This window comes from Dermacentor andersoni, chromosome 3, assembly GCF_023375885.2.
Source record: "Dermacentor andersoni chromosome 3, qqDerAnde1_hic_scaffold, whole genome shotgun sequence".
NCBI lineage: Eukaryota > Metazoa > Arthropoda > Arachnida > Ixodida > Ixodidae > Dermacentor > Dermacentor andersoni.
The window spans coordinates 170887815-170904501 of NC_092816.1; the positions used below are offsets into that span (position 1 = coordinate 170887815).

General features: G+C 47.1%; 1 protein-coding gene across 1 annotated transcript in view; it reads left to right on the top strand.

Moving 5' to 3' along the window:
* Positions 1-14120: 14120 nt before the first annotated feature.
* LOC126524470 (A disintegrin and metalloproteinase with thrombospondin motifs like) overlaps positions 14121-16687 on the top strand; it is a 42817-nt gene continuing 40250 nt past the window's right edge. The window contains exon 1 of the mRNA XM_050172783.3: positions 14121-14187. Coding sequence (XP_050028740.3) covers positions 14137-14187 — 51 coding nt within the window. The 5' untranslated portion in view covers positions 14121-14136. The remainder of the gene's footprint in view (positions 14188-16687) is intronic.

A 16687-nucleotide genomic window follows, 5' to 3' on the forward strand; every position in this document is an offset into this window, starting at 1 on the left:
GTTTTAGGAGAATACGCGATTACGAGTGGGTAGTCGCATCATTAACAAGGTATCGACTGTAAGTGGAATGGATATGGCATCCCAACCAAAAAAAAGTTTGTAACATCTGTTGAATTGCTTGGTTGATTCTACAAATACAATCATCTCTCTAAAACATTTCAGCGGAAATGCGAACGGACTATGAAAAGTTCATCGTGGAGATTCACGTTATCTCTGACGTAGGGCATCAAGGAAGCTACAAAACAAATGAAGATTTAATCACATACGTGGCAGTGATGGCAAATGCGGCAAGTATAAGATTTTGCAGCTACCTGAATGTGCTGTTTTCCATTTTCTCTAAGATTCTACGAGAAGCGGAACATTAGAGGCAGACACTCTCGTCAGATAGCTTTCGTATGTTGGTTTCGTGGTAGATAGTGCCCAGTTACAGTATGCCTCCGTGAAAATGGAGTTGGTTTAGCGTGTCTCCGCTGGGCATGAAGAATGTCATGACAAAAAGCAGCTTTGGGAAAAGGAAACTATAGGCCACGAGAAATGCGGACGATAGCTGAGAGAAGCTTTTCTGTGACATTTCGGATGGTGCGATAACGGTTTTAAGTTTCACAAGGTTTGCTACTGTGGAGCCTAGTGCGCGTCGGAATACGACCGCCGGGGAACTTTGGCTCATGCAGCCAGGCAGCTTCTGTTCTGGCTGTGAAAGCCTATTGACAGCCACTGTAAGGCTTTGTATATGCAGTGACACAGTCGTCTTCGTCCTTAAGCTCCATCTGGGCGTGCCTCTACGTGATCGTCGGGCGCCTCAAGCCACGCGCACTGGTTAATCAAAGCAGTGGCTTCTCTCTGCTAGCCTGATTGGTCACCTACTCGTCTGTCTAGCTCACGATGGTTCCTAAGCAAAATAATTAGTTAACAATTAAATAACTATTATTCATTTATTTGTTTAATTATTTATTTATTCATACTTGTAATCCGTGGTTGAGAGTCGGTACAGGGAGGGCGCAGTGAATAAAAACGAATACACATACATCGCTTTTCTGCACAATTCATCCCGTAAACTATTCTATAAGGTTATAGTCTAAGAAAGAAAAAAAAAACGATACGAGTCAGTGCGGGCTGGCACTTTTTGCACTGTGACGGTGTCGGTTTTTCGGAAGCATAAATTTTGAAGCTGCATGCTGCTTTATATATGTGTCACTGTTTATTTTTAACCGTCCCTCCAACAGTTCTAAAAATTGGATGGACACCACTACCTTGTTACTTCTAGGGCCTCTAAATCACGTGCCCTTAACATTTTTTTTGCCGAGTCAGTGCGCCTCTATTTCTAGCATATGAAGCGTACTGACATTTGTTGAATGCGTCCCCCTTACGTCTTGAGAACCTTTTGATGCCGGCTCCAAACTACACCGACATGCTCTACAATCGCACAAATATAAGTACAATAAGCCATTCATTCTACTTCTCTCTTCGCGTCCGGTATTTTCTTCCTGCAGAAGCAATCTCTTACAAACACACCTTCTCGACACGGCGGCGTGAATTTTGTTTACTTGTTCTAGTGCTACACCTAAGCACTTGAAGCTAGTCAGATTAGCCAGGATTATGTCCCCAATGCTATATTCGAACAAAAACGGAGTCTTTCTTTTGTTTAAGGTGAAACTCTATCTTTTATTAATGACTTCCTTCCCCGCTTCCTACACTTCGAGCTTAATGAAGAAAAGCACTGCTTAATTTTAACCTCATCCTCGCGGTGTGTAAAAGAGCATTGTAATTATTTTTAATGCTGAATAAGTGCACGGATACTAAAATTATTGCGACGACAAGGCTGTTTACAGATGACTGTATTCTGTATCATGAAATTAAATCACAAGCCGACAATATCATAATAAACGCCGCCTTAGAAGCCATAGGCTAATGGTGTAATTAGTGGCAAACGAAGCTCAACGTTAGTAAAAGCCACTTTTACAAATAAACAGCCAAAAATGACGAGTCGAACTATGAATACAGAGTAAGCGATTCAGTACTACATTCAGTTGGACATCATAAGCATGTCGATTTCACCGTAACACATCACAGTTTATGGCGCCTCCACAAAGAGCAGGACGCATCGAGTGCTTTCAAGAGGCTGACGTACTCTCATATACGGCACCGGCTGCGCCTTTCAACACCTAATATTGGACTGCTAACTTATACTGCTAAACTGAGATCCAAGTTAGGAATTTGGCAATGCTGTATGGCAACCGTACGCTAAACGCGATACTACTAACAACTAGAGAATATGCGGAGGACGGAGGTTATGATAACTGATGATAAATACAGATAGTCCGATTCTCTAACACAGCCCGAAATAACTGCCATAATTTCGCCGCTGGAGTGATGAACGAAAATTTCTCCTTATCACTGGTGTACCAAAAAGCTAGCCACCAGGTAAACACTGACACGTCAAAATATGTCCCCAAATCTAAAGCTTGACAAACTAGACGCAGACACAAACAAATAAAACACTGAATGTTTTATAGCTTTTGTATTGCTACTGGAGAATGAAGCAGCTGGGAGCGTTCCATCAAGAAGCTAACATCCTTGAATGAATTTTGCCCAGAACCGCAGCATGACGTAGTTTGCGAACATCGTGTAGGCTGATTTGAAAAGGTGCATTGCTTGCCTTATATAATAATAATAATAATAATAATAATAATAATAATAATAATAATAATAATAATAATAATAATAATAATAACCACCCTATTGTTATGTCCACTGCAGCACGAAGGCGTCTCCCTTCGACCTCCAATCATCACTGTCTTGCGTTGATTCCAATTTGCTCTTGCAAATTTACTTATTTGATCACCCAACCTAGTTTTATGCCGTCCTCGTCTGCGCGTTCCTTCTCTTGGCACCCATTCTGTTACTCTAATGATTCACCGTTTATCTGCCCTAGGCATTACAAGACCTGTCCAGCTACACTATTTTCGCTTAATGACAACTAGAATATCTGCTATCCCCGTTTGCTGTCTTATCCACACCGCTCACTTCCTGTCTCATAACGTTACGCACAACATTTTCGTCCCATGGCTGGTTGCGCGCTCCTTACCTCCTTCTCAAGCTTCTTTGTTAACTGTTCGTTTGTCATTACAAATGTTGTCAATTATTGCAGTCAAGGTGTTTTCTCGGGATTTTTCTCGGCGCCGACCCCACGGAAAAGAAATCCTTCAGCGATTAAAACAATGTAGTGGATGGTTAAGCTTCGGCTTTAAGAGTGGAATGTGGTAGTATTCAAACATTGCTGACAGCTTTTCAAGATTCAAGGCAACTGCAGCTTATGTAATCGTAATATTTACCGTGAGAGGCTGGCGGCCATCGCTGTGTACGAAGGCGAGCTTTCTAGCAAAAACGCGGCCTCTTGCGTGAGCCCATGCCGCATGTTGGGCATAGCCGTGCCAAAAAAAGAAATCATGATTTTCAGGTTCTTGTCATTTTTTGCATATCTAATATTTAAGTCTGAGATTTAACATAAAGGGTTTGTGCTGTGGGTGTTTTTTCATGACATTTCTTTGTAGGCTGTCATTCTAAAAATTCTCAGCAATAACTTTGTGAAGAATGTAAGCCACGGTATGAGCAAGTTTAGCGATAGAATGGTGCAGCAATCTAACCTGCATATACCGCATGTCATATAGCAAGGCGTGGCGCATACATATTGTTACATGCACGGGGAAAAGGTGTTCATTTAGGCGTACGAGAGCAGGAAGAGCAGGCTACGAACAGCAGGAATGGCCGCTGCACAGTCTTTGTTTTCCTCTTCCCTTCTCTTCTTGATCCCCGCGTCCCTTTTACGCGCTTGGACGCAACATACCTCTCCTCGCAGAGAAAGCCCACTGTGCGAGTCAACTAGCTTGTCGTGGCGTGCATGATTTCAACCTTGCGACATGCGCGACTTGTGTGCTAGCAGAATGTCTACCAGTGTTCGTGAGGCGCGCGAGAGTATACTTCACTTCGCTGACTTTGTCGATGACAACATACGGTCCATCGTAGTTTGCCAGCAGCTTTTGGCAGAAACCGCGCTTTCTTGTGGGAGTCCATAGCCAAACGACATCACCAGGGTGATATGTAACAGGCCGATGTCGTGCGTCGTAGCGGGCTTTGGAGATTTCTTGCGATGCAAAAGTCCGCAGACGCGCAAATCTCCCAGCCTCTTCAGCGAGGCATAGCGTATCGGCGACCGTAGGATTGTCGTGGTGGTAAAAAAGGAGGGCAGTGTCGAGCGTATACAAGGCCGGCCGAGCATATATAAGGAAAAAGCGGCAGTAGCCGGTTGTCTCGTGTTTGGCGGTGTTGTAGGCGTAAGTAATAAACGGTAGGACTTATTTTTTTATTATTGCGATAAAGACTTGCCCTTAAGGCATAATTCTTGGAGCGTATATGTGTATTGTATGTGTGCTGTGAGGCCTGTGTTGTGTATGAATTGTAGGTTGCGTCCGATCATAAGAATTTGGATGAAGTCCTACCGTTTATTTCAATTTAAACGGTAGGACTTCATCCAAATTCTTATGATCGGACGCAACCTACATGGAAAGCATATTGGTGATTCTTCGATTAGTGCGCTCAGTGAGGCCGTTTGTTTGCGGATGATACGGCGTCGAGTGCCTGAGGTGCGAGTTACATAAACGCACAAGCTCTTCCACGATATCCGCCAAGAATTCGCGTCCCCGGTCGCTTATAATAACACCAGGCGGTCCATGTCCCAGAACAATAACGTGAAGTAAGAGGAGCGACACTCCGGTGGCGGTGGCTGATGGTATAGTCGCAGTCTCGCAATAGCGTGTGAAATAGTCGGCGCAGACAATTATCCAGCGGTTCCCCTTAGATGACTGAGGAAAGGGGCCTAACAGATCAATTCCAACTTGCCGAAAGGGTGAGCTGGAAGGCGGCACAGGTTGAAGAGGACCAGATGGGGCTGTGGTTGGGCGTTTCCGACGTTGGCACTGTATACAGCTGGCGACATACAACTCAACCGAATGTCGCATCCGGGGCCAGTAAAAGCGTTCTTGAATGCAATAAAGTGTGCGCCTAAGTGACCGGATCGTGCATAGCCTGAAGGATTGCTGGTCGGAGACGCTCCGGCACCACTAGAAGGAAGCGTGCACCCGTGCTTGAGTAGTTCCTTTTGTACAAGAGCCCGTCACGTACGCAGTAGCTACTTCTTGCACTTGAATGGGCAGAATTGAAGAGTGGCTCCAATTTGGTGTCTGTCCGTTGTTCTGCTTTGAACGCATCGATATCTGGAAACTGCGGATGTCACAGAAGCGACGAGATAATCAAGATCATCTGCGTCCTGTCGGTCGTAGTAAGCGGCATACGGGAAGGGCAGTCTGCGTCAGAATGTTTTGGGCCACTCATGTAGGAAACAGTGAAGTTATATTCCTGCAACCTCTAAGCCCAACGCCCAAGGTGACCACAAGGGCCGGGAAGGTTCACGAGCCAGCACAGGGAATGGTGGTTTTTGACCACTAAGAATGGGCATCCGTGCAAGTACGAGTGAAATCGCTGAACCGCAAAGATTACAGCGAGGCATTCTTGCTCTGTCACCGTGTAATTGCGTTCAGGTTTGCTTAATAAACGGCTTGCATAAGTAATCACGTGCTGACGGTCGTCATAGCGTTGACCAAGACGGCCCCCGCACCGACGCCGCTAGCATTTGTGTGGATATCTGTCGGCGCAGTAGGATTGAAGTGGAAAAGGATAGGTCGGGAGGTCAGCAGGAACCTTAACTGATGAAATGCAGACTCGCACTCGGGTGTCCAGTCAAACCGTGCGTCATTATGTAGCAGATTTGTCAGAGGATAAGCGACGTCAGCAATACCAGGAATAAATCGGGGAAAGTAAGAGCAAAGGCCCAGAAAACTACGAAGTTGCATCACTGACTACGATGCACTCAATGCCTCAACAGCTGCCGTCTTGAGGGGATCAGGCCGGATACCGTCTTTGTCAACAAGATGATCCAGCACAAGGGTTTGACGGTCACCAAAGTTACATTTCTTGGAGTTGAGAACTAGGCCAGCGTTTTTGATGCAGTCGAGGACAATATCCAGGCGCGTATTGTGCTGATTGAATGTGCGCCCGAATATAACAACGTCGTCAAGATAGCACATACAGATGTTCCACTTTAACCCACGCAGAATGGTGACCATGAACCTTTCAAAGGTTGCTGGAGCATTGCACTACCCAAATGGCATCACATTGAATTCGAATAATCCATCCGGGGTTATGAAGGCTGTTTTCTCCTTGCCTGCCGGGTATATCGGGATTTGCCAATATACTGAGCGTAGGTCCACTGAAGAAAAATAAGAGGCCGAATGAAGGCAATCATTTGCCTGATCAATCCGGGGCAGCGGATAGACATCCTTCTTAGTCACGGCGTTTAATCTTCGATAATCGACGCAGAATCTCCAGTTGCCGTCTTTCTTTCTGACGAGTATGACCGGAGCTGCCCAAGGACTCGAGGACACTTGTATTATACCGTTTTTCATCATGTCACTCACTTGTTCCCCGATTATCTTGCGCTCGTTAGGCAACACGCGATAAGGCGTTTGCCTGATCGGGCGCGCAGATCCCGTATCGACAGCATGGCGTGTTCGCGACTCGGGAATCGAGAACGCTTTGTCCGGCTGCGCAAAGTCAAACACTTGCTTAGAAACTGGTGGATATGCTTAGAAAGCGTATCCACCAAGGTATGGCGCTCCCTTGTGCTGAGAGACTTGTTTATCATAGACAGAAGCTTTTTGTCTGAGACGTGGCGGAGGTCACCAGGTTCACACGGCGGGTCTGTTAGTGCGGCGGGTCTGTTAGACGTGTATTCTGTAAAGTAGGCGAGTTTCAAGCAGTCTGGAAGCAGGACGAGTTCTGCCAAGCAGTTGACTGTCCACAAGCACGCACGCCCTTTGCCGATGGATACCACACAATGAGGGACAAAAACATTCTTCTTCACACAATTTAGATGTATTGGCTCTACGGAGGCATCGAAACTGTCTGGAACTTCATCGCGACATACAACCGGCACGCACACAGAGGTGGACGCAGGCAAAACAGTATCTGCAGATACACAAAGTTCACCTTAACTGCAAGTCTCCTCTAAGAGCCCGGGCGAAATATGGCCATCGACGCAAACTTCCCCCGTGCGACAATCGACGGTCGCACCCCCCTGTCGCAAAAAGCTGATGCCCAAAATCACTTCGTGTGCCGATCGGGGAAAAACTACAAATTAACGTCGCGAAAACTCCACCAGCCAAGGATACTTTAGCAGTGCACACACAATCAGGGCGCAACGACTCGCCGCTCACTCCACAAAACGTTGCAGCTTGGTCCCACCGAAATACAACTTTGCGCCCCAACCGACGTTTAAAACCGAGACTCACTACGGATGCATTTGCTCCGGTATCCCCTAAAGCCATTGTAGAACACCATCAACAAATACATGCAATTTGTTCTTAATCGTAGCAACTGCAGGAGGCATTTCTATCGATAGCACGTGTCGAGCGACCTTACCCCCATCGGCCGCGCTAGCTAGTTTCCCGGTTGTGAAGGCGAGGCGGAGCGGCGCACTGGCAATGGAGATTAACGTAAACGCGGTGCACGAGAAGACGGCGATGGCGTCAAACTCCTGTCAGATGCCTGCTAGCGGCTCCGAAAGCTTCTATGCCAGTAACCGTTGCCGGGAGGGACGCGAGCTGACCAAGAAGTGGTGTACGGCTGTTGACTTGTCCTCATAGGAGGAGTGGTCTTGTTGAAGCCCCGGATCGACCATTCCACGTTGTTGGGCGACGATTGCAAAACATCGCTATGTGGCCCGCGACACCGCATTGGAAACACACCGGCAGATGCCGCAAATTTTGATCTTCCTCTATGTAGTCAGGCATGTTGCTGTCGACTGCATAGCCAGCAGGCGGATCACATTCATCATGGCCAGGTATCGGCCGCCGGGAGGCGTGCGTGCGGCGAGGGCGTTGGTTGTAGTCATGATCCTGATAGCTCATGGTCCCTTTCGCTTGTGGTGTAGACCTATACTCAACGGTCGCTGAGTGAACCATGCGGTCGAAACGGCCGTGCTTCTCATCTCGTGCGGTGAGTACGCACCAGTGAAGCCAGGTGGGCAACGGTACATCTCTTCCCCATGGAGCAACTTTTCGCGAACAATGTGCCGTATTGTTGATGGAAGGTCAACACACGAGCTCGAGTCTACACTTGCCACCGTTGTGACATTAACCAGGCGACCAAACTTCGGTATTATCCATCGCATCTTCAGCGTCTCAAAGGTCCTGCAGTGGCGAATGGCATCGGGCACGGAATCCAAGCTGTCCTTGCCGATCAAAAAATTGTAGACGTCTTCCGCTACTCCTTTCAACAAATGTCCAACTTGGTCATCTTCAGACATTTGAGAGTTGACTATTTTACACAATTTCATGCACTTCTTCATATAAGTCGTACAGGTTTCGCCGGGAATCTGACCTCTTTGCGAAAGCGCTTGTTCAGCGCGTTTCGTTTTTGCACTAGAGTCTCCAAAACACGCTCTGAGCTCCTCGACGAAAAGCTCCCATGAAGTGAGCCTGTCTTCGTGATTCTCATGTCAGACGAGCGCTGTGTCGGTACGGGAAAAAACAACATTGCACAACTGTGCGGTCGAGTTCCAACCGTTAGACCGGCTTACCCTTCGGTAGTTTGTGAGCCACTCGTCGACATCTTCTCCGGCTTTTCCTCCGAAAGTGAGTCGCAGCCGGTAGTATTGCCACGGAACACCAGGTGGTGGCTTTGAAGCCGCGCCAGATCCGTCGGGAATCTGGCAGGCGTATTCAGGCATGTCAGGTGAGGGTGGCGCAAGTCCGGAAAGTCGACGGCTTTTCTGAAAGGTGTCTCTGGCTTGTGCGTTTTAGCTGTGAAAAATATTTACAACCACTTGGCTCAATTTCGTAACATTTCCAAGCACGCTGTCAATTCGCCGATAATCAATTCAAGAACTGTGATAGCAGCTCTTCTGAGTGATTATTGCCTACACAACTGGTAAATTAGATTAACAAATATTGCCGTCACGCCCAGAATAACGTAAAATGGCTTGCGAAAATGTCTTTCGCGAAGTCTAGTCCTAATTCACTAAGAAGCTTCGGGAATGAAAAAGAAATTAAAAATCGAGGGTGCGCCTGCTGCTCGTGTATACATTCACTTTATCCGACTCCATTGCAGGCTATTGATACGCTTCTTTATTTCATCAATAACTTCTAGATGTCATATAATTTTTTCGCGTTTGACAGTTGGGTGTGAAATGTCCTGCCTCAGAGCATCTATCTAGAAATCTAATGCCACATAACTTTATAAGGTCTGCTCTAATATATTCTCGAACAATAGCGTGTATTGGGCACGGGACTTCCCGCAATATCAGCTGGTGTCAAGCGCATCAATACACCAGAATAACGATCAATCACACACCCACTACAGGTAGTAAGTAGGACATGGCAATACTAGAAAAAAAGTTGTGATTCCTCTTTCAGAGAAATTGCTTGTGAAACGAAAAGCAACATGCATTCTCAGAAACAGTGGCATCGTTATTGCACATTCACAAATAAAGCTAATAAATATGCAGTTTCTTTATTAATTTCAGTTTCGTTGGAAAGGGGAAGCAATAAAATGCCATAAAGCACCTGAAGCTTGTACTGCTGCGCAGCATAAGTAGGTCCCCGGAGGTCACCAAGAGTAGCAGGTATATCCAGCGATACAGTTGGTGCGTATCCGACGAGACCATGGTCGAACCAAATAGGTCGCGAAGCTACGGGCAAAAAGCTTTTCAGGACCAATTGTCACCGACATGAGCAAAGGTTATGGGACTAGCGATTGCAACGCGACTATGTGAGGAAGGAACAAACATTGGCAAGGAAAAACGTTTTTTTAAAATTAAATCGAGTAACAAACAGTTCGATCCATTCAAAGAAAATAAAATTCCTAGTCAATTTTATGTACGTGTGGCGAGAAAAGAAAAAGGCAATTTTTAAAGCGAGAAATTTAAGGGCCCCGTTGCACAAAAAATCCGGCGTTGACCATGCGCGAAAATTTTGTACGAGTCACAGCACAACGAGCGCCGCTCGTTTCCTTACAGCACCACCAGACGGGTCTCGCGTCCGCGCATCCATGGCAACGGAGGTGCATTCAGCGCAGGGGAAAGAAAAAGAAGCAGAAAGCTCGCCTTCGTACGTGGTGTTCACCGCAAGCGTTTCCCGGCTTACTTCTTTTTCAGCGTCCACTCTAAAATTGGGAGTTGGAACCATTATCACTTGCAATGCAATGCAGCTATGTGTGCAGAAAGGCATGCTCGTAAAGTTAACCTGTTAAAATACATTCCCCTCGCACGTTGTGTTGTTTTCCTGGTGAACGTTTGTCTGAATTTCGTGGCGCGGGTGGTTTCATGTGAACCTTTTGAGAAAGATTGGCCCTACGATTACGCTTCTTGGTAACGCTATCTTTGAGCACAGCTGCTGCCTTATTTCAACGACAGGCAACCGCTACAGAACACGCCGCGCCTAACGAAGGCGGTTCTGCGTTTCGGATTGGGCAGCACACACCGCGATTGGCCGCTATCGAGCCGGCGCTCCGGCGATGCGCCATCGCGCCATATTATAGTGGGTGACCGCAACGCGGAGAGGGGGGCGGGGAGATTAGCAATTATTATTTAATGTTTCTTCCAAGGTGAGCTAGGATGAAGTAAGGGGTGGAGAACAGGGCTATAGAATACAGTTCGTACCGTACAGTTCCCATATGTCTCTGCGCCTAACGCGCTGTTCACGGTCGCAATTACATATTCTCAAAACTATGTAAGCCAACTGGGCAAAATAATGCGTGCCCACTGTCAAACGGCGTTCAAGAAACGCGACAGCTCTGCGAAGCAATGGAGCTGAGTTGTGCAGTTGTCAGAACTCTAAGCCATATATGGAGGCACGAGGGAATGAGCAAGCGGACACCTTCGTGCAGGAAACACATTTTCTCATTGCCAGTCCCCTTGCCACTTGCTGTAGCAGACGTATTGGCACATGGGGGTCAATGCTGTCGATGCTCACCTGTAGCTCTGACAGCGTGTTAAATATTCTGGGGTTTTGCTTGCGAAAACCACGATCAGATTATGAGGCACGCTGTAGTGGGGGGATCGGGATAAATTTTGACCACCCGGCGTTCCTTAGCCTGCACCCAATGCACGGTACACGGTCGTTTTTGCATTTTGGTCCCATAAAAATGTGGCCGCAGTGGCGGAGACTTGATCTCGCGACCTCGTGCTTAGCAGCGTAACGCCAAAGCCACTAAGCGACCATGACGGGTGGTACAACTTGTCGCTAGAAATGGTTCGCCGTACGGTGAACCATTTCTAGGGATAGAGAATTATTAGGCAAGTACAGTAAAGGCCGATCCACGCGACGGACCAAATCGCACTTTTGGACCGCGGTCCGCGCATCACGTGATAGGACGTCACCAGTTCGTGCGTACCGTCGTTGGCCCTCGCAAGACCGTGGCCCTCGCGGTCCAACAAATCACCGAGGCTTTTCCGGCTTCAGTTTTGGCGGCGGACCGCATGCAAACCGCAGCGATTTTGGCGTAGCCAACGAATGTTGTCCAGCAACAGAGTGTCTTCAGCCAAATCCAATCTAGTTTTCAGCTCAGCAAAAGCCAGTCAAGGCAGTCGTTTCATGTCCGCCGTTCCGCCTACACGTGCGTGCAGAAGATGTATTTTTTAAACACCGTGTCCTTTTGGAGTGACGAGGAGGTTTTTTATTTTGTATCCCTCGTTGAGCAGTTCCCGGCTGTGTGGGACTCGAGCCGGAATGATAACAATGATAACACTCTGGCAGAGCGTGTAGCTGGTTGGTCTACTCTGCCGTCTGCTATGGCGGTCCGCCGTGTGGATGTGCTCTGCGCCGGACCGGACCGCAGCGGGCCGTCACGTCGCATCACGTGACCGAGCGGCCCGCGGACTTGGTCCGTCGTGTGGATCGGCCTTAAGCAGGGTTCGCAGGTTCCCATCCGAGGGAATCATTCGTTTACTAAAGAGGATAGCCTGCATAGTGTTCCGCGTGCATGGCCAGATATCAACAACTCTCAATCGACGATGGCGAACAGTCGCTGGCACAACGCTGGCGTTACGAAGAGCGACGGAAGCAGCGAGCCAATAGACTTCACCCGGCCTACGTCAGGACGAGTCGGTCACATGAACTTCAAGTTACGCGGGAGCGTTTTGTGGGCCAAGATCACGCCGCAGGCGCGTTGTCCGTGCGGTTTTTTTATTTATTTTATTTTATTTCTTTTTTTATGCTGGGCGCGTCTACCGAGCCGGTTCGTCATGCAGGCGAGTTGTTGAGCGGTTTAATACGTAAATCGCTCAAAAGGAAGCTGCGTGTGGGATCGGCTTTTTTCCGCTTCCCAAGAGGCGTAAGCGGCGGGAAACTTGCGTGTCGGCAATGCACCGTGACAAATGTCATTCTTCAGTCGCCTATGGAATCTGTCGAGTTCACTTGCGCTTTTCTGGGCAACTCTAACTACGCTGCTTTCATGCTGGAGGATGCTAATTGATAGCACGAACACAGGAGGCTATTTCCGGGTTAAATTCGGTCAGTTTAGCTCTTACGTGATGATAACAGCAGATGACCAGTTGCAAGCTCTCTACTGGATATAATATGTTATATCAGTGTCAATTTCTTGAACAGCGGCTTACTACTGTAGCGAACAAGCGTTTAAACCTGCCGCATCGACTGATGCCGGACAGGCAGTTTTGGTCGCTGCCGAGCCAGATTCGGATAGAGTGCTGTTACACGGGTATTTAGAATGGCGATTTTGCTCGATCCAGATCCATTCAATTACGACGCTGTGTCTTGGCCGTGGTGGCTGATGTCAATCGTGTGCACTCTCTATGCTAACTGAGATCAACCAAATGCCCGCACACGTGCCTCCAAGTCAAGGCCGTACGCCCTAAGCGAGCGGCGCAATTTCATTACGCCCGTATAGGGTATAGTCTTGGCGTTTTTACGAGGTAAACAAATGTCACCGACAGGCATTCGGATCATTGCTCCAGTCGTCTATGAGGAAAGGATCAGAGTACAGCACGTCGCAGACGAAGAGATGCTCGACAAACACGACAAACGGGCAGCTTCGGGCAGCGAACCCACATACTAGGACAAGTACATCGCAGCAGATGCCATGACGCGAGGAAATTGTTTTGCCCACAAACTCATTGCACACGTGTCGCGCTTCACATTGCACGGGAACCATGAGGTTATGCTGTCGAAAAGAAAGAGGGACATTGCTCTTCGCGCTGCCTCTCGCTTCAACGCAAACTGGGCGCGTGCGAACACAATGCAGATGTCGTCCCTCCGCTCGCATAAGTGAGCACCGCAGATTGCCTCCAAGACCGCGCGCGCTCAGCCGCGCCAATCGTAGCCGCGGTCGGACTAGCAGAGACGCGCATTAACATGCTTCCTCCTCTTCCACTTCTCTCCTAGTGCGCGCTAACCTTCCTGCGGCTGAGTCAGCCAGAGAACACTACCCGCTACGATCTTGTCCTGGCGTATCCTCGCTGCGAAATATCGGACTTCGGACTGCTTAGTAGTCTGTTAGGTGACTGCAGAGAGCGCCAAGGGGACGCCTGCTGTCCGTAAAGCTCATTACAATAGCTTGTGTTATATTTGCTTATAGGAGCGAAACCATAGACGTAATTTAGGAACACAACAGAAAGTCAAACAGAGCATGCAATCTATCTATCTATCTATCTATCTATCTATCTATCTATCTATCTATCTATCTATCTATCTATCTATCTATCTATCTATCTATCTATCTATCTATCTATCTATCTATCTATCTATCTATCTATCTATCTATCTATCTGTCTGTCTATCTATCTATCTATCTATCTATCTATCTATCTATCTATCTATCTATCTATCTATCTATCTATCTATCTATCTATCTATCTATCTATCTATTCACATTGCCGCTGCCAGCACGGGATGTGAACGGAGCCCCGGTGATCGTGCGAGTTCGCTCAAACTATCTCGACGCGATGCAACGGCTGCTGCAAGTATACATATTCAATCTCTCTTTCAGGTTAACTTAAGATTCCTTGAGATGAAGAGACCCAGTATCACATTCCGGCTCGTCGGAATAACACGGAAAAAGGTAAGCTCACCGGACTGATTGCGTCAGCGTTAGCGAAAGAGGTTATCTAAGCATGATTGCGCCAGCACTACCTCGTATGACACAGCTAAAGTGAAATTTCTAAAAACACCTTTTATTGCATGCACGTTGAATGACCCCTCCCTTCCTGCGCACTCTGCAACCCTAGGACGAACCCCATGACCCTAATAAAGCAGGCTTGCTATGCAGACTAGTGCGGTGGAAACGCATTTGGGAACACATTCATATTCAGAGCGCCTCTCTCCACTTAGCAGTCAGCGACTGTCTGCAATTACTTTGTTGCAGGAGCTAGACGTAATAGTACTACGGTAACTTGCAAAGTGCACAGAAGTAATAAAGGGAAAATCAGACATCCACCCGTTTGCAGCGATTGCTACAAAGGAAACCCATACGTATTCCACGAAAGAAAAGCCCCGCATTTGAAAAAAAATTCGTCCTGGTCCGGGACTCAAACCCGGGACCGCCACCTCTCCGGGGCAGCCGCTCTAACATCTGAGCTAATAATAATAATAATAATAATAATAATAATAATAATAATAATAATAATAATAATAATAATAATAATAATAATAATAATAATAATAATCATCATCAGCCTGGTTACGCCCACTGCAGGGCAAAGGCTTCTCCCATACTTCTCCAACAACCCCGGTCATGTACTAATTGTGGCCATGTCGTCCCGGCAAACTTCTTAATCTCATCTGCCCACCTAACTTTCTGCCGCCCCCTGCTACGCTTCCCTTCCCTTGGAATCCAGTCCGTAACCCTTAATGACCATCGGTTATCTTCCCTCCTCATTACATGTCCTGCCCATGCCCATTTCTTTTTCTTGATTTCAACGAAGATGTCATTAACTCGCGTTTGTTCCCTCACCAAATCTGCTCTTTTCTTATCTCTTAACGTTACACCCATCATTCTTCTTTCCATGGCTCGTTGCGTTGTCCTCAATTTGAATAGAACCCTTTTCGTAAGTCTCCAGGTTTCTGCCCCGTAGGTGAGTACTGGTAAGACACAGTTGTTATGCACTTTTCTCTTGAGGGGTAATGGCAACCTGCTGTTCATGATCTGAGAATGCCTGCCAAACGCACCCCAGCCCATTCTTATTCTTCTGATTATTTCCGTCTCATGATCCGTATCCGCCGTCACTACCTGCACTTAGATGTATTCCCTTACCACTTCCAGTGCCTCGCTACCTATTGTAAATTGCTGTTCTCTTCGGAGACTGTTAAACATTACTTTAGTTTTCTGCAGATTAATTTTTAGACCTACTCTTCTGCTTTGCCTCTCCAGGTCAATGAGCATGCATTGCAATTGGTCCCCTGAGTTAGTAAGCAAGGCAATATCATCAACGAATCGCAAGTTACTAAGGTATTCTCCATTAATCCCCAATTCTTCCCTATCCAGGTCTCTGAATACCTCCTGTAAACACGCTGTGAATAGCATTGGAGAGATCGTATCTCCCGGCCTGATGCCTTTCTTTATTGGGATTTTGTTGCCTTCTTTATGGAGGACTACGGTGGCTGTGGAGCCGCTATAGATATCTTTCAGTATTTTTACATACGGCTCGTCTACACCCTGATTCCTTAATAGCAGGGCGATTCAGATAGCAGGGCGAAGTCGACTTTGTCAAGAACTCGAAGCAAAGGCAAGAGTTTGACGTACTTGTTCCGCGGAAACTCGCAAGGTGGAGAGAAGTAACAAAGGGAAAGTCAGACATCCACCCATTCGTAGCAATTGCTACAAGCGGCTGCCCCGGAAAGGCGGTGGTCCTGGGTTCGAGTCCCGGACCAGGATGAATTTTTCTTCTACTGCGAGGCTTTTCTTTCGTGGAATCCGTATAGGTTTCCTTTGTAGCAATTGCTACGAACGGGTGGATGTCTGATTTTACCTTTATTACGTGCAGGAGCTACTGCGTCGTTAATAACTTTGTGCCATGACTTTGTCATGATAGACCGTGATGCTACGTGAGCAAGGCCTTAACTTTGCGTAAAGTACCTTCGCGCCGAGTTGTTAGCATGCATTAGACTGGTTGCACTCGGGCTCATGACCTCAGAATGATATCTCTTAGTAGAAGCATTGGTAATAAACATCACTCACACGCACGAATGCGTAACAGACAACTCAGCACTTCACCATCGAGCGCTTTTATGGGGTGTTTGTGTGAGTGGGTGCATGTATGTGAGTATATTTCTTGCACTTTGAATATCTATGAAGCTGATTTACCAATTATTCCAAGAACGAGAACCTTTAGGCTTTAGCTCACTTTGTCTGTTATTTGGGACGCTGCGTTCAGGGAAGGAAAATACTCAAAGCAAGTCCTGCCGAGCGTCCGAAGTTTTTGCCGCCGTTATATGACGACTGGAATAAATTGTAATAAGTGTAAAAAAAACACAAACACATACGCGATGCGGATTCTAAATCTATTTGGAATAACAAACCAACGAAACAAAATTTTTTCGTAACATATGTAAAGGCGTTCGTT